This window comes from Vigna unguiculata, chromosome 5 (assembly GCF_004118075.2).
Source record: "Vigna unguiculata cultivar IT97K-499-35 chromosome 5, ASM411807v1, whole genome shotgun sequence".
NCBI classification, from domain to species: domain Eukaryota; kingdom Viridiplantae; phylum Streptophyta; class Magnoliopsida; order Fabales; family Fabaceae; genus Vigna; species Vigna unguiculata.
This window is the reverse complement of record NC_040283.1, coordinates 2,658,094-2,681,589: the sequence shown is the minus strand read 5'-3', so window position 1 is coordinate 2,681,589 and position 23,496 is coordinate 2,658,094. Positions and strand designations below refer to the sequence as shown.

Below are 23,496 nucleotides of genomic sequence, written 5' to 3'. Positions count from 1 at the left end.
GTAATTTTAAATATTGAGAATGAAAAAATAAAAAAATGAAAAATTACTTAAAAAATGTAACTTAAATTGTAAGAGAAAGTTGTCAAAATTTAGTAATCAAAAATTCAATTACCTTAAGGTATCCATACTATTCCTTGAGTTACATGCAAAAGATCGATCGAGATCATGGTAGGAAATAGATTATAGGACGAAGAAATCGATTCTTCTATGTGAAAAATATGCTAAACTGGTTTGTGAATCAATTGTCTCTCACTTCAGAATCACATAATCGATTATAGTCTCTTCTCAAAAGCAGGGAATTGATTCCCGTCACTTATACTCATCTCATAACTGATTTGGCTAATAAGGAGAATCGATTCTCCCCTTAATTTTGCGCACTTGTTTGGCCTTGTGTTAAATCACGACAACCGAAAGAATACACACATGCATCTATAACTATATATAAAAAAGGGATTCTCTCTTTTGTGTTCACATTTCATAATTTTAATTTTACCTTTTATAATTTAATTATTTATTAAATTTTTAAAAATTAACGATTACTTTTATAAGTTTTTATAAAATTATTTAATTATCTCCTTCTTTTTTTCTCTTACCATTCATCAACAGTTATTTTTTCTCATATTTTCTCCATATATTTTACGTTATTTTTTATAAATATACTTTTATTTTATTTATTAACTTAATAACATTAGAATATCATCAATTATTAATATAATTCAAAAAATACATACACAGATACTATGATAGCGTCTATGTTTACACTAGTGAAAATAAGGAGAATGGATTCTCCTTGCTTTATCACAACCCACCACATCTATTCATTATTTCAATACCATATCTACTCACGTTTTGGTAATAATCTAATTTATCCATAAAAACATTTTTTAATCTATTATTTTCTTATTTTCTTATTATTATTATTATCGTGGTTAATGTTAATATTTAATAAGTTACATTTTCGTAAATTAAAAAAAGTAGTAAGGATATTTATTGAATGACATTTTTGTAAATCAAGAAAGATAGTTAGATATTTAATCATTGACATTTTTGTAAATAAAAAAGGTAGTGAGGGTATTTAATGAGTCATATTTTCATAATAAAAAATATAGTAGAGGTATTTTGGTCAATGGGATAATAGTTTTGGATGATAAAATGACATAATAACCATTAAATGGAACACATGTCAGACTAAGACTAAGAAGAGTTTTTTTTTAGGGTTTAGGGTAATTTTCATATATTATTTATAATTTTCTTTTCTGTTTATTTTTTATTTCTCATTTCTTACCACTCGAATTTATATAGAGCTAAGAAATATTAACATTAGCTTTACGATGAATTGAATGAAACATTAAATACGGATTTAGTAGAAGCACAAACAACAAGTTTAATACAACAAACACTTTAACATATTCTATGAAATTTCATATTTTTAGAGTTTTGTTTCCTATCAATTCTCCTTTTTATTGGTACTAGAAATGTAAACGCGGCAACTTTATTTGATGCATACATCACGGAAGAAACTACTAAATGCATCACTATAACTTCATTATTCAAGGATAGATCTCAATCAAAGACAAATATCCTGTCAAAGGATATATTTTGTAGCTCTGAAATCCTGCATCCATAAACAGCTTCTTCCATTCTTCTTCACTTCTTTCTTTTCCATTTAAAAGACATGTCATTCGCACATCCATGGCGAGCTTTAGTCCAGTAAGTCCGTGCTCATCTTGGCCTTCATTTATCACAGTTTCTATCAAAATTACTCTTCCTCTTTTGCCTTTATCAGAAATAGCTTCTTTGCAATTTTCTAATATCTTCTTACCATCATTGTCATTCCAATCATGCAAAATCAACTAAAAAAAGATTTATAAATTTGTTAATAACATACCTCATGCCAATTTTAACAACATGAATCAAATAGTAAATTCGTATTCTAATATACAAAAAAAATTGTTGTGGTGAAAGATGTTAAGGAAACATTTATTTAGAAATGCCTACCTTGAGTAAAACTGCATCAGCCTTGGGAATAGATTCGAACATGTCACCACCAACATATCTCAAATTGTTGGTTCCCGATAAGTTCTCCACAACTTGTGGACGGTCAAACACAGTGCACTTCACATTTGGAAATGCATCACAGATAGCCCTGGCTGTGGTTCCAGTTCCACCTCCGACATCCACAATGGACTCCACTCCTTCAAACACCCAATTGCAACCTCTCAATGCCAAGTTCATCATTTGAGAATCACTAGCCATTGACTCATTGAACAACTTGTTATTTTCTGGGTTTTTACCAAGAAAGTCCCACAAATTTGATCCTAGGGAGACATCAAACAGTGTAAGATCATCCTCATAAGTCCACTTCTTCAATTGAGACCATGCATGTACTGCATGTGGTTTCGTTAAAAGTTCTACCATTGGCGCAAGACTAAGGTCACTGCCTTTGAGAAGAAGCTGTGATGCAGCAGTTAGAGCATATGCTTCCTTTTCTTCTGTGTGGTGATGGATTCTTACAATCTGAAGGAATCCACAATGTGCCAGGTAGCGTAAGAGACTCTGCACACCTCTAACTTTAGTTAGCGGAATTTGAAGAGTGGACGCCAACTCTGGAAGTGTAATGGGTTGATGATGGTTGTGGATTATGTCTGGTATGCCAAGCTCAATCATCCATTTAAGACTCATTGAATCTAGTACATGGGCATACAAGTGTTTGTACAAGTGAATTTGACCTTCAAAGATCTCATTTGCACTACACCCATGATTTGAACCCATGATTTGATTTGAATCTATATTTTTGTGTGGTTTTCATAATTTGTCGCCCTTTATATATAGATTCAAAAACCTAAATGATATATCTTACAAGGAAAATTGTTTTGTAATAATTAAATTTTTACAACTTTCTCTCACAATCTGATGTGACATTTTATAAGTGATTTTTCATTTTTTCATTTTTTCATTTCTCTATCTTCCAAAACAAATTAGGAGATGTCACCTTACAAGAAAAAATTGTCAAAAATTTAGTTGTCAAAATATAATTGTCCTATCTAAAATATAATTGTTCATCGTAATTACAAAAATAAATTAAGATTGAAACCAACATCGTAAATGAACGCAATAAAATATAATAAATATTTTTAATAAATACAAATTCAAAAGTTATTGTCTAATTATTAAGGAAATAATTTAAAATACAATTTCAAATCTTTTGTTCAATTACATATAATTACTATGATTAAAATAATTATATTCACCATAATTATAAAAATAAATTAATATTGAAACTTGACATTGTAGGTCAAAGTAATAAAATATAATAAATATTTATAATAATTAAAGGAATAATTTAAAATAAAATATATTTATTTATTCAAAATAACGAATCATCGATCAAAATTTCATTCATAATTAAAGAAATTTAAAATAATTAATAAATTCAATCCATTAATAAATATCTTTAAAAATTAATTATATAATTATTAATTGCAACGGTATAAATTTAAAAGATTTTAAAATATATGAATAAAAAACAACTCATTCATAATTAGAAAATTAAATTTAATTAATAAAATTAATTGGTGAATTAATAAAAAAATTTAGAAACATATTGCATGGTAATTGATTATAAAAATAAATATCTTTATTAATTAATCATATAATTATTAATTGCATATTAATTGCAACGGTATAAATTTTAAAGATTTTAAAACATATAGAATAAAAAACAATCCATTCAAAGTTAAAAAATTAAATTTAATTCTTAAAAGGGTTAAGTATGTTTTTAGTCTCAAGCTTTGGCTCCCTAAAAATAAATATCTTTATTAATTAATCATATAATTATTAATTGCATATTAATTGCAACGGTATAAATTTTAAAGATTTTAAAACATATAGAATAAAAAACAATCCATTCAAAGTTAAAAAATTAAATTTAATTCCTAAAAGGGTTAAGTATGTTTTTAGTCTCCGAACTTTGATCCAAAATTGGGGTTCCTTTCTGTCTGAAACTTCGACATATTTTGGTCTCTAAACTCTAGAAATGAATGAATATACTCCTTTTAACCCAATTACGTTAACTTTCTTTGAGGTGTCGAATGCTTTTCATATTAGTATTGATTGGAGTTTTGTACCCTCTTTGACACATTCTTAGTTCAATATCTACTGAGAATTATGTTCGACACCTAAAAAAAAACATAATTGAGTTAAAAGGACTATATTCATTCATTTTTATACTTTAGGGAGCAAGATATATGAAAGTTTCAGACAGGGACAAATTCCCAATTTGGAACAAAGTTCAGGGATTAAAAACATATTTAACCCTTCTTACAATTAATTGGAGAATTAACATATTATATAGTTATTGATTATAAAAATAAATGTCTTTATTAATTAATTATATAATTATTAAATGCAACTGTTAAATTTGAAAGTTTTTATAACGTTTGGAAAAAAAACAACCAATTCATAGTTAGAAAATTAAATTTAATTAATAAAATGAATTGATGAATGAACGGAAATTTTTAGAAACATAATATATAGTTATTGATTATAAAAATAAATTTCTTTATCAATTAATCATATAATTATTAATTGTAACTGTATAAATTTAAAATATTTTAAAATGTATGGAATAAAAAACAACTCATTCATAGTTAGACATTTTAATTTAATTAATAAAATTAATCGGTCAATTAACGAAAAATTTTAGAAGCATATTATATAGTTATTGATTATAAAAATAAATGTTTTTATTAAATAATCATATAATTATTAATTGTAACTGTTAAATTTAAAATTTAAAATTTGTTAAAACGTATGGAATTAAAAATAACTCATTAAAATTAAATTAATTAATAAAATTAATTGGTGAATCAACGAAAAATTTTAGAAACATATTATATAGTTATTGATTATAAAAATAAATGTCTTTATTAATTAATCATATAATTACTAATTGCAACTGTTAAATTTAATTTTTTTTAAAACATATGACATAAAAAATAACCCATTCATAATTAGAAAATTAAATTTAATTAATAAAATTAATTGTTGAATTAACGAAAATTTTTAGGAACATATTATATAGTTATTGATTATAAAAGTAAATGTCTTCATTAACTAATCATATAATTATTAATTGTAATTGTATAAATTTTAAAGATTTTAAAATGTATGAAATAAAAATAACCCATTCATAGTTAGAAAATTAAATTTAATTAATAAAATGAATTGGTGAATTAACGAAAATTTTTAGAATCATATTATATAGTTATTGATTATAAAAATAAATGTCTTTATTAATTAATCATATAATTTTTAATTGCAACTGATAAATTTAAATTTTTTAAAACGTATGGAATAAAAAACAATCAAAATTAAATTTAATTAATTAAATTAATTGGTGAATTAACGAAATTTTTTTAATACATATTATATAGTTATTGATTATAAAAGTAAATGTCTTTATTAATTAATCATTTAATTATTAATTGCAACTGTATAAATTTAAAATATTTTTAAATGAGTGAAATAAATACGATCCATTCATAGTTAGAATATTAAATTTAATTAATAAAATTAATTGGTGAATTAACGAAAAATTTTAAAAACATATTTTTTCAAATTGTTAGCACGAATGATAAGTCCACAACTTTTTTCTCCATATTCTTCCTTTTAACTAATGTATATATTCATTGCTACACTTTTTTTGGTCGCATTTATTATATGTATATATTTTTTCTTTCTAGAAAACTTTAATTATCTATTTATTACAATAAATTAGAGTGGTAAGAAATAAAAAAAAATAGAAAAATAACATATTGGATAGTCCCCAACTAATTAGAATACGAGACTAATTTTATCTAGTGTTAATAATCGTGAAAGTGAATATATATTATCAAAACTAAGGAAAACATAAGATTATCGTGTTTATGTGTTTACATTTTTTTAATTTTCCTAAAAATTTAAGTTTAGATCTATAATATTTATTTTTTAAATATATAATAAAATTTTAAAATAATTATTAAATAAAATAACTGTTAAATTTTTTTTTAGAATAACAATTAAAAATAAACTATTAATAAAATAATTAATTTTAAAATAATAAATAAAATAAAATATGTATAAAAAAATTTGTAAAATAACTGTTAAAATAAAAGAATTTTTTAAAATAATAGATAAAAGTAAATTATTTATAAAATAATTAATTTTTAAAATAATAATTAAAAATAAAACTAAAAGACGAAAAGTAAACATAAAAGAGGATACTAGTATATTTTTTTTATATATTATTATGAATACACCACACAGCCGGCGAATTTTGTTGGTTTTCACATCTCGTTATAAATAATTATTTATTGAAAAATAATTTTTTAACTATTAAATTTTGAAAACTTTGACTTATACTTTTAGGTAACATCTTTTAAGTGGTTTTCTATTTCTTCATTTTCTCATTTTTAATATTTCAAAACTACTTAAAAGATAACACATCATATTATAAGAAGAAGTTATCAAAATTTAATAGTCAAATTCTTATTTATTTTGACTTCTTACCATGCACCCACAACAGTGTCTTCAATCACTTGCTGCCACATCTTTATCTGCGAAAATGAATATAGACAATGGTAATTTCATATTAGGATTTTTTTTTTTTACAACAATTTGATATATATTATTTATAAGAAAATGATATTTAACAAAGTATTTTTTAACGATGACAAATTATCAATTTGAGTAAAAAACGAAAAGTACAACGCCATTATTTGATTATGATAATATGGATTGACGCCTATAGTTCCCTTAGTCCATGCATAACCCTTCATAAAAAATTTCTTGAAACAGATCCATGACATGTTTGTTCAGAGCTAGCCCAACTTCAACACCACCTTTCTCTTCTTTGGTTTCTGCCAAACCAATGGTTAAACCTCTATCTATGGATGTTATTTCCACCTTCGCTGGCTTTCCCCAACCAAAATCAGTTTCATAAACACCAAATCGATTGGACCCTGAAACACCAATTCCCTTAAATCCCTTTCTTAACATAGCTGCAAACCTAGGAATCACTGTATCTATTCCTTCAGTAAGAACCTTCTCCAACATTTTTGTTTTACTCCAAATCCTCTTGGCAACAACAACCACCCCATCCTCCTTTATAAAGTCATGTGGCTCTGTATCCACTATATGTGAAGCCACGCAATTTCCAAAGTAATTCTCAGGAATTGGAGGTTCTAACCGAGCTCTGCAATCAGCAGTGAACGCTAGACAAAATTTATCTCCATTTTGAGCTTCATGAGTGGCTTTCGCGATGCAGACAGACACATAAGCACAACAAGCAACAAAGGTAGACAAAGTGGTTGGTTTTGAAAAACCTGAAACTGTTTCTTCCCCCACTAACTCCCACTTCGATAACACCCTTTTCTTTATCTTCTCCAAATCTCCTCGTTTCAGATCAAACGTGGCTCGAACTAGGTTTTCCTGGGTTGGTAGTGACATAATCCTTAAGCTTCGCCCGTTGCTTGTATCAGAAGGGTCTATTTGGGATGCCATTTTGGCCCAGGTATTGATGATCGCAGTTTCAAGACCAGTTGGATCTTTGATCAAATCCCTATCAAATAAAGGCTCTAACTCCGGGTTCAAAGATTCATCTTCGCATGATTTACATGCATAAGCCCAAGCCTTGATGAACATGGTTGACGATTTTCCATCAAGAACAGCATGGTGAGAGTTGATGCCTATGGAAAAGCCCTTGTTTGGAAAAAAAGTTATCTGCAAAGACATAACTGAGGCATGAGAATCTGATGATTCCAAGTGCGGTACCAAAGAGCGCGATTCGGAGGCATCACGGGGCGAATTGTCCAAACTGTGATTGAATTTTGCGTCATCGTTGCACTGTGCTAGGACCAATAACACGCCATCACCAGGGTTGAATTGGATGAAGGGTTTGCCTGAATGAGAAGGCCAAATGATTTTTCCTGCTAAAGGTGGGAAGTGCTGAAGGGTACTAGAAAGTGAAGTTTTGAGATTTGGAAGCACTTTGTGAAAGAAAAAAGAAGGGTTAGAGTGAGGAAGGGGAAGAGGGTAGAAGAAGATTCGCTCAACTGGATGAAACCTTAGCCAAATAAGATCAAAGAAGGTTAATGGGAGAGAGAAGTGTGTTGCAGATGCAGAAGAAGGAGAAATGAAGCACTGCTCGTAGATTTCCATGGAGTCGTAGGCCAAAGTCATGTGAGAACAAAAGACAGAATGGAGGTTGTATGGTAGAAGGTGAGATTGCTGCATACATATACATTGAATAATAAATGAGATAACATACTTTAATGTTGTCTTTTATTTTATTTTAAATTAACTTTTAAGATGAATTAAATAATAGATCTAAAAAAATCTTTAATATCTATTTTTTAAATCCTCGAGCTTGTATATGGTGGTGGAAGGTGAGATTGCTGCATGCATATATACATTGAATAATAAATGAGATGACTTACTTTAATGTTGTCTTTTATTTTATTTTAAATTAACTTTTAAGATGAATTAAATATCTATTTTTAAATCCTCTTCATTAATATATATATATATATATATATATATATATATATATATATATATATTAATAATTACGTTAGTATAAAAACATTCTTACTTAGAGATCCACACAAAAATTTATTTCTAAAAAAATATTTATTTTATGTCTGATCGTTTTATGTCTTAAAATAAAGCTAATAATAAAGAGAAAAAATAAAGAAAGAAGAGAGAATGGAAAAAGTTTGTTTTGTGTTTTATTGTTGTTATAAAAAGTTTTATTTGTAGATACAAAGTGTAACATGATTAATTGTAGCAAATTAATGAATCATATGAGTAACTTTAAATCAACCGAAGACTATTAATTGATAACCCTCCTTTTGGGTCTCCATTGATCGGTGAATGTGTCTTTTTAAAATCTTATTAAGAAAAATCTTGAAATAAAAGTCTAGTAAAGGGAAAAAGTACAATATTCTGTATTTTATAATATAATATTATATTGTTCATTACTTATTATATTTTTCCAATCATATAAACTCTCATCATTAAGACAGCGAAGTCCAAACTTGTGAATCATTTGTTCAAAAGTTCTCATTAACAAAGACTTTATAGATAGATCTGTCAGATTTTCACATGAACTAATCTTTTGGATATATCGTCTTTTCAATTTAACAATGCATTATCAGTTGGCTTTATATGGTTGTTGATTTCATCTTTTCCGATGATGGATCACATGTTTGTCATACATGTTGAATTACAGATCTTAATCAAACACAATCACGACTTACGTCATGTAATGCTAAAAAATTTTCATGATTTGACGACATTATTGTTATGGTTTGTTTCATAGGTCATCATGGAATCATTATACTACCACATGTGAACAAATATATCGTTTGTAATCAACCATTGTGACATTATGAGAATATGATAAACAACATGCATCTACATAACCCATTAGATCTGATTTTATATTATTTGGATAAAATAAACTTAGATTTGTAGTATCATTAAGATAACGAAGTATATGTTTTATCTCAATTCAATCTTTTGATAGGTGAAGCAACGTCGGCTCACATATAAAGCAAATAAAGCACTCGCTTTATATCTCTAGAAAAAGAAGGCCTCAAAAACTTTTTTGCTACTAATATTTCTCTATTAAATTAATTATAAAATTATGTTTAAGAAAAAAGACTTCAATTTTTTTATTAATATATCTTTAATTATTTCTTTAGTTATTAGTCAATAAATTTTAAATTAATATTTTTTTAAATTATTTATTATATTTTATTACTTTCATCTATAATATTAGTTTTAACATTAATTTATTTTTTTAACTATGGGACACAAATTGTTTTAATAATAATTATATTTAATTTTGAATAAGATCAAAGAGTTCATTCGCATTCTCTTCCTTAATTCACAATAAATTTATCATTGCTATTATTGATATTATAATTTTATTCCATAATTGTATTTTATTTTAATATTTTTTAATTTTTAATTTTATTTTAACTATTATTTTCGTTAACATAATTATGATCAAAGGTTATTTTTATTGGTTTTATTATTATTATTAATAAACAATTCTTATACTACAAATTTAGGAACAACACCAACAAAAAAATTAAAACACTTCATTTAATATAACATTTAACTAAAAAGTCTAATTAAAAAATTTAATCATATAACTACGAATCACTAAATATAAAAAATATTATATTTATAACTATAATAATGATAACACTTAAATATAACTATATAATTAAATTATTTATTTAAATATAATAATAATTATATTATTCAATTAACCAATAATCAATAACCACACCAAATTGTAAATTTATTTTAAATATTGGTTTAAGTTTTTATTTTATGTTTTTCTTAACAAATTTTCGTCTTGTATCTATTTTGGATGAGATCCCTAATGATTAGAAATATCTTTAAAGAATTAAAACATTTACTTTTACAATTAATAATTTGATTTTTTTTCCTTAATTGACCATTTTATTCCATTAATTGTTTATAATTTTCTAACTATGAATGATTTTTTTATTGTATATATTTTTAAATTTTTTAAATTTATACGGTTGTAATTAATAATTATATAATTCATTTCTAATTTTTTTGTCAGTGAGTTGATTCCATATATTATTTTTTATATTATTGATGCTAACAATTGATTTAAAATATTGGTTTAAGTTTTATATTTATGCTTCCGTTAAGAAATTTTTACATCGACTTCTTCCTGTATTTATCTTGTACAGGATTCACAATTTACATTATATCTATATTTTATTTTAACAATATATTTATTTTAATATAATATACAACTCAAAAATTTAATTATAAATTTTAATTATACAAATATATTGTTTTACCATACATAACTAATAATATATTACTATTAAAATAGCGATTTAGAATTACGATTGAAGTTAAACTATTTATAAAATAGTTAATTTTTAAAATAATAAGTAAAATTAGAAGAAAAAATATGTACATAAAAAATATTTTTAAAATAATTATGAAAGAAAAATGAGACTTTTGGAATAATGTTTATAAATAAACAACTTTTAAAATAAAAATTAAAAATAAAACTGAAAAAACAAAATGTAAACACAATAAAAAAATCTCTTTATATATTGTTATAAAATTATTACATTAATATTGATATTATTAATATTATTTGGGATCATAATACAAAATATGATATGTTATTATCCATCTAACATAACCAAATTTAAACTAATTCATTAAAAAACATAATAGGATGTTATTTCATCTAACACAAAATCTATTAATAATAATCATACTATTATTTGTAATCAATTTTAAAGAAATCTATTAAAAAATATAATATATTGTTGTTCATTTTAACACAATATCTAAGAAGTATATACTAAGACACTATAAAATAATTATTTAGAAAACATTAATTACTAGATCCATAGTTTTAGTTCTTAACAATAACAAATTCTAAAACTTACTTATATTTTAATTACCTAAAATTTTAAATAATTATTAGGTCTATTATATTATTATCTATCTTTTATTTATATCTTAATTACCTAATTCTATATATAATAATTAAATCAATTGTATTATAACATGTCTTTTGTTTATATATTACGTAATTACGAAATGATTTGTATTATTTAATTATGTTATGTCAAATACGTACAATTGCATTCAAATATTATTTGTCTTCCATTTATACAAATTTTAAAAAAATTATTAAAACCAAATATTGTCATTTTAAATATATTATCACTGTAAAACATATATCAATAATTTTTCTTAACACTAAGATATTAAATTTTTTTCTAATAATAAAAACTATAAATTAACGAATTTAAAAAATGAAAACAGCACGCACAATATAAGACTAGTTATTAATATAAAATTACTCCGTCGATGCATATATCTAAGTGCACAGCAAAATTTACCAAAATTCGTAATTATAAATTTCATTTCAAACAAGAAAAACAAATCTCAATTTTAGTGAATTGATTAATGCAAATAATATATTTTTAAAATATATGTATTGATTAAAATATTACAAGAAAATATAAAGCAAGTGGCTCAAAATGTACATGTAAAAAGTTTAGAATTCCTTACAGATGTTTAAAATTTATTAGTAGAAAATATTATATAAATGTTTGCATGCTAAAATTTGATAACAATTTTTTTTTCAAACATTAGAACATTTATATGGTGAGATAACTCATTGTACACATGTGTAAACTCAATCAAAAAACCTCACATAATGTAAGTAATGATTCATGGAACAAATGCATTTACCTCAGTTTTGTCTTTAGTTGAGTCTAAACCAACAATTAAATAACATCATAAATAAAGTAAGTTCAACCTCTGTATTGGTCATGTCAGTGACCAGTCATTACAAGCAGTTCAAACTAGTAATTCTCACTAAAAAAGACTAAAATGTGAACACTAAAAAGAAGACTAGAAATGTGGAAATGTGCACATTTCTGGAAGAAAAACAAAACACAATTTCAAACTGGTAATTTTCAATAAAAAGACTAAAATGTGCACAGTAAAAAGAAGACTAGAAATGTGGAAATGTGCACTTTTCTGGAAGAAAAACAAAACACACGACAACAAGAGACGGGTCAACTTTGGCTTGTGTCACAAACCTTCCAGAGAATCCTAACACCAGTGGTAAGGTTATTATGAGAAGTAAAGTGATATTTTATTTATTATTAGATTATCACAACCGAAAAGAATCACAATAGATAATTTAATAGTGATCGTAGTAAAAAAGTTAAAAATAAAATATCATTATTTTTTATCAAAATAAAATAACAAAGAATATACTTTTCTAAATCAACATATATTATTATTATTAGTTTTATTTAACCGATGCCATTTGTAGCCGTTGCCAAGTTTTCTGTTTGCCGTCTGAGACGGAATTTGGAGCAAAGCAACAAAAAATTTTGATCATCCCTCACGTCATTGTATATACGTTAAGAATTAAATATAAACAGTATTCATCCCATTCTTTTGTATTTTGTTATCATGTCACTTATTGTATCGTACTCATCGATCGTTCTGCTTTTTATTTATGTTTTAGAAGAACGTAAGTGTTTATCGTTTTCTAGATGGATTTAAATGGTAGAATAAAAAAGACAAAAAGTAAAGAAAATAATGTAAATAATTAATAAAGTAAAATACAAAATATTAAAGAAAACATATTTTGAGATACCCATTTGTTTTTTGTTGTAGAAAAAAAGTAAAGACATTTGGGATCAAATTAATCAAAAGGAAAAAACTGGTAAAGAGGTCAACTACAGTTTCACAGTGACTTTTTTAAGTTAACTTTTTCCTATTTGATCAATTTAATATGACTTTTGGCGTAAAATTATAACGTAATCATAGATTCTATTAATATGTAATACAATATATTTTAAATTAATCAACAACTGGGTAATATAAAAAAAAATTGAAATGACAGGATTTCAGTATTTGATTATATTATGTAGGTGCGTGTAAATATATTTATCAAAACATGGAAATAAATTTATAGTACAGTTTTCTTGCACCAATATTATCGTTATTAGGAAAATATGATATTGTGTAGTTTATTTATGAATAAGAGAGCAAAATTAAAGTATAATATACTAACAAATATAAAAAGTAATAACATTTTTTTTATTTAAGATTAATCAAAATTTTACAAAAACGAAAAACACAAATGATTCAAAAATCAAACACCAAATATTAAAATTTCATATTTAATCAAAATTTACTCAATCTATTTAATTTTTTAATTATAATAATTTTTTTAACTAAACGGCTAACGTTCAGGAAAGAATATTGGGTGCTGAGAATTAGTACGAAATATCAATACCCTTCACCATTTTCAGTTAACATAGGAAATCAACCCAGTTTGCAAAATTTGTTTGTGGCTTAATTAAATTAATATTTGGATTTCCTAATTTGTGGGTTTTGTTTATTTTAGTCTTTTTATTATTATTTTATTTAATTTGATTTTTTAATTTTTTAAAATGGTTTAATTTGATTTTTGCCATTAAATTGATGTTAATATTGTTTTCAATGTTAATGTTGTTTCCGTCATGTGTTATGGGTGAAATTTTCAATTTTTATAATTTTTAATTTTTTTTAAAAACTTTTTAAAAGCAATTAAACTATTACATGTCATTTTTGTGACAAGTATTAATTTGAAATTTTTTTTATTTTTAATAAAATATTGTCACGTAAGAGATCATAATCATACCACGTATCAAATTAACATTAATTATTTTTAATTTATTTTTTATTTAAAATTTTAATTTAGTTTAGTCTTTAAAATTTTAAAATAATTTAATTTTTTCTTCTATCATTTAAGTCTAAATTTATAATTAAGTTTAATTAGAATTTAGTGAAACACATATTCCCCTCGGCGTATGCAACCTTCTTCACCATAAAGCCGAAACTTCAGCCTTGTTATTTCCAATCTGGAAAGAAACACACACTCTGTACTTTCCTTCACATGGCTTCCCACAACCTCAAAATCCATGAACAGTGCAATGTTGCTCCTCCCTCTGCACCCCAAACATCCCTCCCTCTCGTATTCTTCGACCTCTTCTGGCTGAGGTTTCACCCTGTGGAACGCATCTTCTTCTATTCCCTCCCTGTAACCCATTCAAACCCATCCATTTTCTTCACCCAAGTTGTTCCAAACCTCAAAACTTCACTCTCTCACACCCTCCAACACTTTTCCCCTCTCGCCGGCAACGTCCTGTGGCCCAATGGTTCTTCCAAACCCGTCGTTCAGTACACCCCAGGCGACGCCGTTTCAGTGGTGCTTGCAGAATCCGAAGCCGATTTCGACCACGCGTTGGACAACACACCCAAAGAAGCGTCAGAGTCACGTTGTTTGGTGCCCCACTTGGAATCCTCTGTTTCTCATGCCTCTGTTATGGCTCTCCAAATCACTCTGTTCCCTAACAGAGGGTTCGCCATAGGAATCAGCACTCACCACGCTGTCCTTGACGGAAAATCTTCAACTCTTTTCATCAAAGCTTGGGCTTCTCTGTGCAAAACCAATGATGATGACTCTGAGTCATCACCATTATCAACACCATCTCTGGCACCAGAATTGGAGCCTTTCTTTGACAGAACAGTCATCAAAAGCCCAAGTGAGTTAGGGTTCAACTTATCAATCGATTTGGCTGAGGTCTTAACCAAATTGTTCCCAAGTGAAAACAGCGACGGAAGATGCCTAAAGCTTCTACCTTTCCCTCCAAGATTAGAGGATCATGTTCGAGGGACATTCGTGCTCACGGGAGCAGATTTAGAGAGATTAAAGAATAGGGTGCTGTCCAAGTGGGACAGTGTAGACATAGTTGAAGCAGAATCAAACTCAAACTCATCGGTTTCTTCAAAACCAACCAAACTATCGACTTTTGTTGTAACTTGCGCTTATACTTTTGTTTGCATTGCGAAGGCCTGGCACGGAGTTGAAAAGGAGAAAAATAAGTTTGCTTGTGGGTTCACTGTGGATTGCAGGGCCAGGTTGGAGCCTCCAATTCCTGAAAACTACTTTGGGAACTGTGTGTGGGGGCATTTGGTGGAATCCAAGCCATCGGCATTTATAGAGGAAGAAGGGTTTGTTATTATTGCCAAAAGTATTCATAGTAAAATAAAACAGATGATAGATGAGGGTGTTTTTCATGGGGTAGGTGATGCGGCTCCTAGATATGCAGCTTTGGCAAAAGAGGGAGTTGAAATCTTAGGAATTGCAGGGTCAAACCGTTTTGGGGTTTATGGGTATGATTTTGGTTGGGGAAAGCCTTCAAAGGTGGAGATAGCATCGGTGGATAGAGCCCTAACAATGGGATTGGCAGAGAAGAGAGATGAGAAAGGTGGTGTTGAAGTTGGGGTTGTTCTGAAGAGACCAGTGATGGAACTATTTGGCTCTTTGTTTCGTAGAGGATTGTCAGATGAGTGATTCGACACTGGACCGGAACATGTCATTTTATTGGTCCCAAAACCAAATGCACAACATTTGCTACAAAAGTTCTCTTTTTTGTTTTTTTTTCTTTTTCTTTTTTTAATGATTGATTTGAACGGATGAATAGATAGATGCTAGGGACACAGCATAATGTTTTTTTTAAGGTACCAAGATGTGTAAGTGACATATTTGAAGTTAAAGTTTATGAAAAATTGTAATTTACGACCGGTTCTTTTGAGGGAATATGATTATTTAATTGAATTTAAAAGTGGGGAATTATTTTTTAAACGTGTTTCATTTGACTGATTTGAAGTGATACGTGAACGCTGATTTAAGGGATTGATAAATTATTTCATCCACAATAAAAGCAGAGATAAATGAGTATTTGGAGACTATTTACCATATTGCCCTTGCCTTTTGTTTCTTCTCAAACCATGTGAGAGGTGAGTTATGGTGTGTGATTGTTGAGTGCGGAAGGGGAAGAAGATGAGGTGGTTTGGGGTGTGGTTGTGGTCGTAAGAGGTGTTGTGGTGGTGTCGTAAGCGGTGTTGCAGGGTTGCGTTTGGATGGCATGGGATGGCACCGGTGTCGTGTTAAAGCTGGGATGCACCGGTGTTGTGTTGTTGAGATAGAGGGAATGACACCGGTTACGTAACCGGTGCCTTGTTTTGTGAAGGACGAAACCGGTTACCACACCGGTGTGGATGGTTTTAATTTTTTTTTTTTACTTTTCTTTACTCTTTTTTTGAACTTTTTTTTAAACTTTATATAAATTTTGTTTAAAATTTAATTGTTTAACTTTCTTTTAAAATTAAATTGTATAATTTTTTTTACATTCATAAAAAAATAATTTTTTTTATTTTAAAATTTTATATAATTTTAATATTTTTTAATTTGTAACATCCCATTTAATAGTTTCTCACACTATCAAACAAAACATTATATCATGATCAAACATAGCAGATAGTAGGGATAACAGTCATATACACATAGTATATAAGTCTGGTACAGTCCTTCAAAAGTCACATGCAGATACACAAGGTGAGAGTTGGCGTAAAAGATACTAAGCTACACAAATCCCAACAACAAGACAGTAGCAACCTACAACTATAGTGAACACTCCTAGCAAGGCTTCAATTCCTGCTCAGGAGGGAGTATCTCCATCTGGTTTTTGCTCTGCTCACACCAACCATAGGTGATCATTGAAAAAGGATAATATGCAAAAGCATGCAAACACAAACAAGAAGTGTAAGCCAACTGAAATGAGAAACACCGTTGCACTTCACAATTTAGAAATATCATTCATAGCATGTAATTCAATCATAAGTTCTAGACTCGATATCCGGATTGTGTAAGCAACGTTGGAACTCTTGGTGGCTTGCACCTGCAACGGTTCCCAAACTCTGCAGAGTCTGGACGCATGGAGTATTCACCCGACCGTTCCCAGGGTAAGTCCCCTTCATGTCTAAGACTTGATCAAGTCCAACGACGAGGACCTCCTGCTACTCCTCACGACATAATCTATTCTGCTCTATCTGAGCTTGAATGATTATTGGAGTTTCAGGATACCAACCATTATAGATTCCTTACATCCTTACACACACTACAATACCAATTGGATTTCCCTTGAAATTCCATTTTTACCTCATCTTCTCATGATTTGTATTCATCCAATTTAATCATACAATACTCAATGGTAGCATTCCAACCATACATGGCCTAAGTTGCACAAGGATACATTAAAACATATATTTTCACCAAAGAAAAACAGAATTGGAGCACTACTACTGCATTAGCTCTCGCTCAGGCTAAAAAGTCTAGCCTAGGCGAGAGGTTATCTCGCTCAGGCGAGCCAGTCTCGCATAGGCGAGACACTAACAGTGGCAAAAAAAGAAAACCTGGGCGAACTCTCGCTTAGGCTAGGCTGGTTCGCCTAGACGAGATCGTCTCTCGCTCAGGCGACTCCAGCTCGCCTAGGCGAGACTTCGTGCAGGAACAGAGGTGCGTCTCCTGGTGTTTTCGCTCAGGCGAGACTCACTCGCCTATGCGAAAATACCAGGTCACGAACTTGTTCCCACATGCAGTAGATCAGTTTTCCTTCAACACAATTCAATTACTCACCAAATCATACAATTCAAACATCAATTTATCAATCAATCATGCAATTCAGACTCATTCACGGATTCTCTATGAAATTTAAGAAAAGGGGGTTAGCTTCCCTTACCTCTATAGGTTTTTAACTAGTTAGAATCCTTTCAACCCAGAGCTCTTCAATTGTACAACCTAATAAGCTGGAAATGCAGGTTCAGAGAATGAGAATGATAATGGTTCCCAAAATTGACTCAATAGCAAGGGAGTTCTACAAATTTCGAATTAAAGAGGAAAAATGTAAAGGTTAGGAACAACTTACATGGAGGAAAATGAATTGTAACTGAGAGAAGAGATCATGAACTAGCCTCAGGTTTGGACTCTGCAACAGAGGAAGAGTGAATTCAGATTTTTGGTAGAGAGAAGGCAGAGGAAGAGGAGGGGGAGAAGGGTGCAAGTGAAGTGTAATGAAATTCAGTGATGTGGGTGGCAGATAGAGAAGAGAGATTAAGGGCTGAAAATTTGGGTTCTCACATAATTCGTATTAATTATAATTATTTTTATAACATCAAATTACAAAATCATTCTCTTTTTCCATCAAGGGTATTTCGGTAACTTTCTAATTCTATCTATTTTTACAATTTATTTTATCTATCACATCAATCAAATCTTTCACTAATTTTCATAAAACTTATCTCCAAATCCATCTACTTTACCCTCTAAATCCACTCAAAAAAATGCAAAAATTCATCCACCCAAATCTACACAAATTCATCCTCACACTCTCTCCCATATACATCCCCCTAAAGGAACACACCCTTAGGGTGTGTTCTTTTGAGATGATAGATTTGAGAGAGAGTAATTGGATGAATTAAAGTGGCTTTAGAGGTCAAATTTGTGTTGTCTCTTTTACGTAGTGTTCGTTTGTGTGAATTGCACTATTCAACCAGATTTGAGAGAGCTGATTTTAGTGATATAGTACATTCGTTTTCGATCATTTGAACGGATATGGGAGAGCGTATTAGGGGGATGGATGGATTAATCCATCCCCTCAAAACTGCGAAGATAGTACATAATGTTTAGACAGATGACGAAATTGTCCCTTTGCTCTCATTTCCATGCAAGTAGAGCACATGTCAGATTCCTTCCTCTACCAAGATTCCCTGGTCAACTGATCAAGATTCCGTCCTGCACTATTTAATTTTGGAAGATCAGTTTATATTGGAAGCACCAGTGTGATTGTGAATGATGGCCCGACTCACAGTGGTGTTTTGAGAGGTGAGTTATGGGGTGTGTGTGTGTGTGTGTGATTGTTGAGTCCATGGAGGGGGAAGAAGATGAGGTGGTTGGGTGTGGTCGGCGAGAAAGAGGATGAATGGGTGGTTGTGGTTGCACGAGGTGGTGGGGTGGTGATATGCACCGGTTAGCTAACTAGTGCTGCAAGTGTGTGTTGAGTGGATGACACCGGTTACGTAAGCGGTGCCTTGGTTATGAAGGGAATGGCACTGGTTACGACACCGGCGTTGTTGGGTATTTTTTTTTTCACGTTCTATGTTGTTTTTTTTTGCAGGTGGAAGAGTTGCTTGTAGGTTGCCGGAGTTGTCGGAGGAGTTATGTGTCTCCACAACTAGTGAAGGTGGTCGGTTGGAGCTGTTGGTTTCTTCGTCGGAGTGAGTTTTTTTTTTGTGGGGTTTTGGGTGCAGGAATGTTTGTCATTTCTCTATTGTTTGTAGCGTTTGCTGCTATAGGTTACTTTGCTTTTGGTGAAGAAACTCAAGGGGTTATCACTACCAATCTTGGACCAGGTTTGGTAATTGCTTTGGTGCAGTTGGGTCTTTGCATCAACTTGTTCTTTACTTTTTCGTTGATGATGAATCTGGTGTACAAGTTGGTTGAGAGACATTTGTGTGATTCTAAGTACTGTTTGTGGTTGAGGTGGTTGTTGGTGTTGGGGTTAGGGATGGCAACGGGGCGGGGCGGGGACGGGTTTCGCTATCTCATACCCATCCCCGTAGAAAAAATCATCCTCATCCCCAAACCCAACGGGTATCAAACTTTTATCTCATCCCTATCCCACCGGTAACGGGTATAATCTCGTACCCATACCCATACCCGTTTCCTTATTACTTCAATATAAATTTTAATTATTTTATAAAATAATAAAAAAGTACGGTAAAGGAAACATAATATTATCAAAATATTCAATATTTGGAGGATGATTGTTTCTTCGATATCAAATATTTGAAATAAATTATAATTGTTTACATTTAAGATTAGAATACCAAATAAAATTTCATTAGAACCAAAACATTAATTAAATTTGCAAACTGCAAACATTAATGAAACTTATTTGATAAAATTTAAAAATATTTTTAAAAAATTTAATGGAAAACAAATATTCAAATTAAAATATATTTTAAATGTTTGTTTACTTCAATTTTTTAAATTCTAATGAATCTATTTTTTTATACACTAATAAAAATGATAATACATCACTTAATCAAAATGACACAAATAACAAATAATAAACATAATAATAAAATTTTGACAAAATATTATATCTTTTGAACTCCAATATATGTTAGATGGTGATAAAAAAATATTCATGGCAATTACATTAAACTTTGATATTGTAGTAAATGAAAGTTATTCATATAATTATAGTGAAAAAATTACAATATGATTGATATAATGAGTTAGAAAATAAAAAATAATTAGATAAAATGTAATGAAATAGTATTCTACATGATGAAAATAAACATTAAATAAAAATATTAAAAAATTAACAAATGTGTGTCTTAAAAATAATTTGAGAAACTATTGAAAGAAATCGCACAAAGGAAAACAAATGTATAATTAAGGGTATGATAAGATGAAAAATACCTTAGACATCTAAGAACACTTTTCAAATATCAACATATATACTCAATGGTTGAGAAATAATTGTTTTAGCGAAACAAAAGAGTTATTCAAATGAAACAAAAATTAATAAAAATAAGTAATTTTTTTATATTACCTAGTAAATGAAAGGTTTATGCTATTGAACACTTAAATTGAGAGTATTAAACATACTCATGTGAAAGGAAAATATATAATAAATAAAAATATTAAAAAATAATAGAAATATTCAAATATGAGACATAAAATTTTAATTGACATACATAATTTTAACATAATTACATAAATGTTATGATAAGATGAAAAATATATTGCAGATACAAATGAGTTTCTTAACAAACCAAATAATTAGAAGAAATAAAAAATTGAAAAAAAAAATATATATATATATATATATATATATATATATATATATATATATATATATGGTTACTTAATTAATTGTGAATATTTTAATAATTTAAACGATGATGGAGATATGGCGATGACAAATATTATGGCGGGGATATGTACATCCCCATAACCATCTCCATACCCAATTGAAAAAGTCAGGGATTTCCCGTCAAAACAGAGACGGGTTCAGACAATACCTACGGAGACGAACTTATTTGCCAGGAGACGAACTTATTTGCCATCTCCATATGGGCTAACTTTGGTGGCAATTTTTGTGCCTAACTTTGCAGATTTTTTATCATTGGTTGGTAGTAGCGTCTGTGTTATTCTTAGCTTTGTGTTGCCAGCTACGTTTCACTATTTGGTGTTCAAAGAAGAGATGAATTGGAGTTGTCTGGTTTGTGATGGGGCAATTGTAGTTTTTGGGTTGGTTATTGCAGTCACAGGAACCTGGTCTTCGTTATTGCACATGCTTCGCTAAACAACACAAAAACTCTTCTTGTTACCAAATACTACGTACTTAGTCAAGAGTTTCATAAAACAGAGGCAATTTATTTTTTGGATGGAGAAATTTTTGAGTTGCTGAGACCATTTTTATTGGAAGTGCTTTTTAAGGGTTTTTCTATTAATACAAATATTGTTTTAACACAACCTTGTACACATTTTTTTAAAATTAAAGCGAGCTGGTTTTAGAAACGCTACTATTATGAGGTTTCTAGGCGAGATATCAATGATATCATTTTGGTTCGTAATCGTGTATTGTTTACTTAAATTACTGATCATAGTAAACCAACTTTGTAAAAGGTTTGACTTTTCTCTCAAAGGGTAAACATGAATTGTATCTATTTCTATATATCATAATAATGGTTCTAGTTCAAATATATGATATATTATTTTTTTTTACCAACTTTTGGTATAATAATTTTAATAATATATTGACATTATTGATGATTATTTATTTTATTATATTTAAGAGATATATTAAACTTCTTAAACATAAAACTACGAAAAGATTAACATTTTATTGTAGTACTTTTTTGACATTAATAAAAATTGAAATTTTTTATTTTTCATTCTTCAGTTAATTTTAATTATTTTTATGATTAAAATTAATTAATTTAGGAATTATTTTAAGAACATCAATTAAAAAAATTTATCTCTTTTTACACAAGGGTATTATGGTAACTTAATAAATATATCTATTTTAACAATTAATTTTATATATCACATTAATCAAATCTCTCACTAACTTTTATAAACTTATCTCAAAATTCACTCACTTTATTCTCTAAATCCGTTCAAAAAAATACAGAAATGCATCCACCTAAATCTACACAAATTCATCTTCTCACTCTCCCCCATAGAAACAAAGCCTTAAAGAATTTGGAGGTGAGAGTGAGTGAATTTGTGAGTGAAGTTTATGAGAGTTTATGAATGAATTGATTAATATGATAAATAAATAAAAAAGTTTTAATAGGTTAAAATATAAAATTACCATTTTACCCTTAAGATAAAAATCAAGATATTATTATAATTATATATATATATATATTATTTATTATTATTATAAACCTAATACATAACACTACACCACCCACTATGTAAATCCAAACTCACACTCATGGGTCACCACAACACAACGCAAGCAAAAACAAAAATGAGTCTATGCACATGAAGAAGAGATTACACTATAGGGATATAATAGTAAATCAGTGAATAATTCCTGCAAATCACTTCTAAAGTGGTGAGATGAAATAAAGAGCATATCTCGCAAATCAACTGTATTCCTCTCTCTCCTGAGTTCATTCAAAAGAACACAAAATCTCCTAAATCCATCTCTTCTGATCACTTCAAACAAAAAATTAATAGGAACGAACACACCCTTAATGATATGATAAATAATTTTTTTAATAGATAAAATTTTTAGAATACATTTTTTAATAAATATAATGTAATTATTATTATTATTGTAAATAAAACACAAAAATAATTTATATGATATCCCTTTCAAAGTTGAACACAAAATCAGTTTTCATGTGAGGAGAAATGATTCTCTCTCAAACTCACAGCCAATAGAATCGGTTCTCATGTTGTGGAATTCAAAACCAGTTTCTCTACACCCGGTTTCT

At 28.5% G+C, this 23,496-nt stretch overlaps 3 protein-coding genes across 3 annotated transcripts; 1 reads left to right on the top strand and 2 right to left on the bottom strand.

The window, feature by feature from the left end:
• Window positions 1–1,459: 1,459 nt before the first annotated feature.
• Window positions 1,460–2,772, bottom strand: LOC114182971 (isoflavone 7-O-methyltransferase-like). The gene is made up of 2 exons (XM_028069783.1): window positions 1,999–2,772; window positions 1,460–1,853 (listed from the first exon to the last, which is right to left on the bottom strand). The coding sequence occupies exons 1-2, from the start codon at window positions 2,770–2,772 to the stop codon at window positions 1,551–1,553; spliced, it is 1,077 nt and encodes a 358-aa protein (XP_027925584.1). The 3' UTR covers window positions 1,460–1,550.
• Window positions 2,773–6,685: 3,913 nt separating this feature from the next.
• LOC114184896 (phenolic glucoside malonyltransferase 1-like) lies at window positions 6,686–8,367 on the bottom strand. Its single transcript, XM_028072285.1, has one exon. It carries the CDS (start codon window positions 8,272–8,274, stop codon window positions 6,796–6,798), a length of 1,479 nt encoding a protein of 492 aa, XP_027928086.1. The 5' UTR covers window positions 8,275–8,367; the 3' UTR covers window positions 6,686–6,795.
• Window positions 8,368–14,457: 6,090 nt separating this feature from the next.
• On the top strand, window positions 14,458–16,213 carry LOC114184898 (phenolic glucoside malonyltransferase 1-like). Its single transcript, XM_028072287.1, has one exon. It carries the CDS (start codon window positions 14,525–14,527, stop codon window positions 15,983–15,985), a length of 1,461 nt encoding a protein of 486 aa, XP_027928088.1. The 5' UTR covers window positions 14,458–14,524; the 3' UTR covers window positions 15,986–16,213.
• The last annotated feature ends 7,283 nt before the right edge of the window (window positions 16,214–23,496 follow it).

What these genes read in the sequence shown, in the direction of transcription:
- LOC114182971 (XM_028069783.1), bottom strand. Translation starts at nt 2,772, where the DNA reads ATGGGTTCAAATCATGGGTGTAGTGCAAATGAGATCTTTGAAGGTCAA. An exon ending in CTGATGCAGTTTTACTCAAG is followed by an intron (nt 1,854 to 1,998) that starts GTAGGCATTTCT and finishes ATCTTTTTTTAG; the next exon opens with TTGATTTTGCATGATTGGAA.
- LOC114184896 (XM_028072285.1), bottom strand. Translation starts at nt 8,274, where the DNA reads ATGCAGCAATCTCACCTTCTACCATACAACCTCCATTCTGTCTTTTGT.
- LOC114184898 (XM_028072287.1), top strand. Translation starts at nt 14,525, where the DNA reads ATGGCTTCCCACAACCTCAAAATCCATGAACAGTGCAATGTTGCTCCT.